This window comes from Nansenia antarctica (assembly GCF_963989245.1).
Source record: "Nansenia antarctica genome assembly, chromosome: 3".
Classification (NCBI taxonomy): domain Eukaryota; kingdom Metazoa; phylum Chordata; class Actinopteri; order Argentiniformes; family Microstomatidae; genus Nansenia; species Nansenia antarctica.
The window spans coordinates 86735299-86742798 of NC_137688.1; the positions used below are offsets into that span (position 1 = coordinate 86735299).

Sequence of the window (7500 nt, forward strand, 5' to 3'; positions counted from 1 at the left end):
AGGATGTTCATGAAGGCCTCGTAGTTACAGCTGGAGTCACGGATCTACACACCACCACCACCACAACAACATACTCAAAGCTCTATATACGGCATTATCAGGGTTCCTACAAGTTTCAACAAGTCAAATTCAAGACCTTTTTAGACCTCTTTGGATATAATGTTAGACCTATTCGCGACACCGTGTGATAGCTTTTTGTCATCCTCGAGGTGATGAAATTAGGGATTTCACTGCCATACAGACAAAAAAGGAAGCGAATTGGCTTTTTTTGGATTCCAACTTGATTAATTTCCGCGTAAATAGATGCGGCCGGACTGATTTCCTTGCAGGACCTAATTCTTAAGACCTAGCACCTCATTTTTAGACCCAATAACGAATTCAGGACTTTTTTAGGCCTTGGAGTTTACTTTGTTGGATTTTAGACTTTAAGGGTTTTTAAGACCAGCGCGGGAACCCTGATTATACACACACACGCAGACCCAGACTCTGCACAGACCTGGACACACACACACACACACACACACAGACTCTGCACAGACCTGGACACACACACACAGACTCTGCACAGACCTGGACACACACACGCAGACCCAGACTCTGCACAGACCTGGACACACACACAGACTCTGCACAGACCTGGACACACACACACAGACCCAGACTCTGCACAGACCTGGACACACACACACAGACCCAGACTCTGCACAGACCTGGACACACACACACAGACCCAGACTCTGCACAGACCTGGACACACACACACAGACTCTGCACAGACCTGGACACACACACACAGACCCAGACTCTGCACAGACCTGGACACACACACAGACTCTGCACAGACCTGGACACACACACGCAGACCCAGACTCTGCACAGACCTGGACACACACACAGACTCTGCACAGACCTGGACACACACACACAGACCCAGACTCTGCACAGACCTGGACACACACAGACCCAGACTCTGCACAGACCTGGACACACACTAGGGATGGACGGTTTTTCGGTTAAACCGAAAACCGGGGTTTATAAAAATAGAAACGGTTTTTTATCAAAACCGTCAGAAACCGTTTTTTTTTTTTTTTTTTTTTGAAGAATAAAATAGAATAAGAATAAAACTGGAACATGTCACATGTTTGTCGTGTGTGAAAATAACAATGATACAGTCTGAATCTGCCGCGCAATGAGTGAGAGGTTTGGTCAGTTGTGAAGAATAACTGAGGATTAATATCTAATTGTGATTATATTTAAGGGTAACGAATCACTCTATGGGAAAGATAGTTGCCTTCAGTTATTGGTAGATAGGAAAGGTTTTTACAATTACTCGCTTACATTTAATAAGATAATTTTCGCTGCTCTCTGTAAAGCGCATTGGGTCACTTTTGTGAGAAATGCGCTATAGAAATAAAATGTGATTTGATTTGATATCAATCAATCAATCAAACTTTATTTATGTTCTATAGCACAAATCATGCATTGAATGTAACTCCAAGTGCAGTATTTACTAAACCACAATATAATAAAACAAGAGCTATACGGATCAAGAGTGTTTGTGCACAGCGCCACTGTGTGTGAAGGCGCTACTGAAAGTGATGACAGAACGCATGTCTCAGAAGATACGCGGTCAGTTAGTGACGCAAAGGTAGTTCTGTATTTATCTCTATCTGTATTAGTACATTTATTTTGAAAGCTCTATTTTGACAGCTCTACCATGGGCACTTTTATTTTGATGGGGCATTCTTTGTTGATTGACTTACGACAGTTCAGGACGAGTCAGTCTCGCGGCATGTGGTTTTTATGAAAAGCTTTAAGTATGTTCACTGCATAATTCTAAGTCTAATATTTCAGTGATTATTGAGCAGTATTCAAATATTTAAATACATTGAGCAGCAGCTGAAACTTTGTCTAAGAACCAAGATATTGAGAAAGCAGTTCATTCAATGAAGACGCTGTTCCAAGAGATGATCTTCCGTGCAGGCGTGCACCCTGGATCAGCGGAGCTGGTGTGTTAAGTGTTCATGTGTTTTCATGTATGGTGTAGCTTACAAAAGTCTGCCTTTCCACTTATATTTGTGAAACTAAGTAGCCTAAATGTGTTGCGACTGTGCTTACGGTGTTTTAATGGTGTTCGACATGAGTGTATTGTAGCAGTAGGGCTCAATTATTTGAAATTGGCGCTCTTTTAAAAAAAAAAAATTGTAATTTTTTTTTTTTTTTTTTTTTACTGTATTTTTCGGTTAACCGAAAAACCGCGGTTTTACTCTCTGACGGTTTTTCGGTTTCAATAATTGGAAACCGTCCATCCCTAACACACACACACAGACCCAGACTCTGCACAGACCTGGACACACACACACAGACTCTGCACAGACCTGGACACACACACAGACCCAGACTCTGCACAGACCTGGACACACACACGCGCGCTGGCGCACACACACATGCACACAATGAGTTTTGTACTGGTATCAGCTGATATGAGTGAGTGTATATGGAGTTAGGGTTAGGTGACAGCTGGACTGGATGTGTCACAATGACACATTGTGGGTTAGAAATTCCCAATTCAAATCAAATCAAATAGTCTTCGTCATCGTCTACAGCCATACGTGATGTAGTGAACCTGCACTTATTTCTTTATCATTTAGTTTTCCTGCTACACGCATGATTCCCTCTAAACCAGTGTTTCTCAACCCTCTCCTCGGGGCGCAAAAGCAATTATGGTTTGTACTTGATTAGTTGAATCAGGTGTGCTGGTGGTGGAACAGATCAAATATGTGGAGCGGCTGGGGCACCCCGAGGAGAGGGTTGAGAATAGGGGTGGGCATCAATGACAAAATATTTTGCTCGATAATCGATAATAATATTATTTTTTTATTATTATTTTAAGGACACTAACGTTTTCAGTCATCCTCCTATTTGTGATTAACTGTTTTTTTACTGCTCCTATGGTGAGTTACTTATTTTCTATATTTTTATTTATAATGTAAAATGTGTTTTTAAGTTAAACAATTTAGGCTACTCACTGCCTTGTTTAAGAGGATTGTTATCTGACTGTAGTGTCTAGTTTGAATGTGAATGAATGTGTGCAATAGCAACACAAATAAAGTTTTCCCCAAGGAAAACATGCTTGTTATTTCTGCCCTATTTTTTTTTTTGGGACATTTTTTTTAATGAAAAAAAAGCTTATTGATTAATCGATAATTGATCGTTAATTCTTGCGATTATCGAAAAAGAAATTTTGATCGTTTGCCCAGCCCTAGTTGAGAAACACTGCTCTAAACCAACGTATGGAATTGGTCAATATAAATCAGATAAAAAATACTGGTTCTGATTAAATAAAGATTTCATGGTAAAAACAAAAAACAACAACAAATCTATGACTGCACAAGGGGTTTACATACTTTCAAGCATCATTGTATATATATAATATATAATGTATATACTATACTGTATATATATATAATGCAATGAGTGTTTTACAGTAGTGGTTAATTTACTTCAGCCTTCATGGCCAACGTATCCCCCCCCCCCCCATGTACTAGGGGAGAGTGTGAGAGAGTGTCGGGGTGTCCTGAGCCCTGTCCCCCCTCCACCCCCCACCCCCCATGTACTATGAGAGAGTGTTGGGTGACGGGGTGTCCTGGGCCGTGTCTCACCATCCAGATGACAAACTGGTTGATGTAGTCTGGGTCGCTGAGCTGGTTGATCAGGGGCAGGAGAACGCCTCGTGCCAGGATCTCCTACACACACACACATACACACACAGACACAGACACAGACACAGACACACACACACACACACACACATCAGGGTAAGACACTGGACAGAGACGGGATTCACGGCTTCTTGTGTGTGTGTGTGTGGTTTAATTTAGTGTCTGTGAGTTGTAGTGCGTGTGTGTGTGTGTGTGTGTGTGTGTGTGTGTGTGTGTGTGTGGTTTGAGTGACTGTCTGCGAGTTGTAGTGTGAGTGTGTGTGTGTGTGTGCGTATCTATGCGTTGTGGTGTGAGAGTGTGTGTGTGAGAGAGTGTGTGTGTGTGTGTGTGTGTGTGTGTGGCGGTCACTGTGCCACTTACCCTGAGAAAGTATCTCATGTTCTTGTTGTGAAAGTCCCCAGGAGGTAGTAACAGATACAACAGCACCTCACATAGGTCCCTCAGGAAACCTGACACACACACACACACACACACACACACACACACACACACACACACACACACATTAATACTGTATGTGGGCCTGTATTGTAATGATCGTCGGGGGAATGTCATCATGTTGCTGTGTTCTTCCTGGGAGCCGTGGTTATGAATACATTCATGAGCTTCCTGTCATTTCTTTCTATCCTTGTGGGAGCGGTGTTTACTTTCCTGTGTGTGTGTGTGTGTGTGTGTGTGTGTGTGTGTGTGTGTGTTTTACCTTCCTCGTCTGTGTGTGTGTGTGTGTGTGTTGTTTTACCTTCCTCGTCTGTGTGTGTGTGTGTGTGTGTGTGTGTGTGTGTGTGTGTGTTTTACCTTCCTCGTCTGTCTGTGTGTGTGTGTGTGTGTGTGTGTGTGTGTGTGTGAGTGTGTGTGTGTTGTTTTACCTTCCTCGTCTTTGAGAGAGGTGCACACCACGTCTCGACAGATCTTTCTCTCCATCTCCACCTCCGCCTCGAAGAACGAGTCCAAAATCTCCTCCGTCATGTCCCCTAGAGAGAGAAGCATAATCATAATCATCATCATCATCATCATTATTATCATTATTATCACCCCCACCACTAGGGATGCTCCGATCTGGATTTTTGGGGCCGATACCGATCACCGATTTTTTTCCTCAAGATCAACCGATACCGATACCGATTTTTTTTTAAATACATAACTGTAGGCCTACTGACTGGATAGCCTACATATTTTTTGCTTTTTAGACAAAAGTTTTGATCCATTAGGCACCAAGCAAACGCAGACCCATTTTTATGGCATAGTAAAGGTCTGGCCTATCACCCAGTTAGGGCCTGAAGCCCAAGTCAGTGGATATGGCTGTATAAAAGACATCATAAACGTGGCCTTCATGGTTTACATACTGTTACGTCCTCCTATGTTTTCTGTTCAGTTATCTGTCTTCCCCAGGAAAAAAAAAAAAAAAAGAAAAAAAAAAAACGGTTTTTGCGATCGGCCATTTTTGCCGATCACCGATCGAGTCATTTGGAGTGAAATCGGCCGATTTAAATCGGTGGCCGATAAATCGGAGCATCCCTACCCACCACCACCATCATCATCATCATCATCATCATCATCATCATCATCATCATCATCACTATCACCACTATCATCATCATTATCATCACCATCAAGCAAAACATTGAATTCAGGCCACATCCACACAGAGACAGAACCGATGTTTTTCTAATTTTAAAAAGGTTTTCTGTTTTCTTAAGAAATATGTGCGTCCAAACGAAACCACTGAAAATGCTGAAACGCTGCCACAAATTACACCAAAAACAGAGAAGAAGAATGGAGCATGCGCAAAACTCAAGAAGAACAATGGCGGAAAATGTAAGGCGCGATTGTTGTTGTTACGATGGCTATGGCGTCATCGGTTCAGGAAAGATGCGTATGGTTTGTAAAGACGGAAATGCAAGAGTGGCGTCTTCAGATTTGTTCACTCTGGGACCCGGTTTCAAAAACGCGGTTACATGTGGACGAAACGTCCATACCAGGGTTCGACAGTAACGCTTTTTTACTTGCCCGGAGCAAGTAAAACATTCGCCGGGTTTGTTACTGTCGAACCCTGCATATGATAAAACAACGTTGGCAGATACACCACACATCATCTCCGTGTGGACAAGGCCTCCATAAAAGACAATCTAGAATTTTTTGGGTGAGAAATTATTTTAAAAAATAATGATTGAAACTTTTCTTTCCCACACAGTAGTTTTCTGCGTCCTACAGTAGACTGGTGTGCTGCTTCTCACAACTCCACATTGGACACATTTACATTTGACCTTCAGCTGCTTAAACTGCTTGAGAAAAACTGCTATTATTTGGATATGAAACAGGATTATATTAGTTAGACGGCAGCATTCAATCATGTATGAGTGTAATTATATCAGAGTATATTGATTCTACATGACCCTGGCTTAAAGTCATTAAGCATTCCTGGCATAGCCAACTGGCACACTGGGTATGTTATGTGTGTGCGTGTGTGCGCGTGTGTGTGTGTGTGTGTGTGTGCGCAGGTCTAAAGCCCAATTTATACTTCTGCGTAAAATCGACGGCGTAGGTCGACGCGCACCTCTCCAAAAATGTAACTACGCGGCAGTGCCTACGCAACCGTAAGCACTGTGATTGGTCCGCTTGGTAGCACATGATTCCAATATGATTCCGACTCTCTCGTAGACCAAAATGCGGAAACCATGACAGAAATGTCATTAACTTTTTCTGTAATTACTTATTAATAAAGATTAGAAAAATTATGATAACCATCGTATTATCTTAGTTTAATGTCATTTCAATGCATCATATACCGTATTTTCCGCCCTATAAGGCGCACCGGAGTATAAGGCGCACCTTCAATGAATGGCCTATTTTAGAAATGTTTTCATATACAAGGCGCACCGGCTTATAAGGCGCACCGGCTTATAAGGCGCATAGAATAGATACTGCAGTCAAACGTTTGACTGGGGTTGCGTTACGCCCAAGCTCCACCTACTGCGTTGCGTCACCTCTCCATCGGTGTTGTGTCAACTTCCCGTTGTCCAAGCTCCACCTGAGCGTTGTCACCATCAACGTTCTACCTGCTCCACTGTCAAAAATATATATTTTTCCACCTCAAGTATCAGCCGTTCGTCATCCATTTTTGCAACAAGCGTCAAGGACCTGCGGTGATTCACAGCTGACTCGCGTGAACAGCAATTCGCAATAGCTGCAACCACGAGATATAGAGTAGTTAGCTACAAGCATTTTCAATCTGCTATTATCTCTATTAGTGGATTAACCGCTGTGGTGATTTAACAGCTGATAAAAATACATCAAGTAGACTACAAACAGAGCAAAACAACACCAGAAAACAACCAATAGGCTATACAATTATAACCAACAACCAATATGTGACAGCTCCTGGTGAAATGTGCAACGTACTTTTTCCGCTGCTAGCGGCTAACAGCTAACAAAACACATCGCTACGAAGGTCTAAACTGTATTTTAATAACATGACAACATACTGGGAGAACATCGACATGCTAAAAACACATAACTACACATAACTAGATGAACACACAGTTCTTGCTTTTGAACACGAGCTAAAACGAAAGTATGTTTACAAATCAACCCTCCCTTACCGGTAGCCTCCGGCAAACGAGAATAATGAATCCAATACACAAATGATAAGTGTTTAGTGATCGTTAAACTGTTGTTTATTATATCGAGTGGGTACTTTAAAACTTCAAGTTGAAAGCACCAAGAATCTCACTTTGTTCCCTCGGAAACTCTGTTTAGTCTTCTTCTTTGGTCTTGTGGT

At 42.2% G+C, this 7500-nt stretch overlaps 1 protein-coding gene across 1 annotated transcript in view; it reads right to left on the reverse strand.

The window, feature by feature from the left end:
- Positions 1-7500, reverse strand: part of snx13 (sorting nexin 13) — a gene marked incomplete at its 3' end in the record, with an annotated part of 51944 nt that overhangs the window by 15570 nt on the left and 28874 nt on the right. The window contains exons 7-10 of the mRNA XM_080525632.1: positions 4589-4693; positions 4083-4171; positions 3663-3746; positions 1-44 (exon numbers count right to left, since the gene is read on the reverse strand). The exon at positions 1-44 is cut by the window's left edge and continues 95 nt beyond it. Coding sequence (XP_080381758.1) covers positions 1-44; positions 3663-3746; positions 4083-4171; positions 4589-4693 — 322 coding nt within the window. The remainder of the gene's footprint in view (positions 45-3662; positions 3747-4082; positions 4172-4588; positions 4694-7500) is intronic.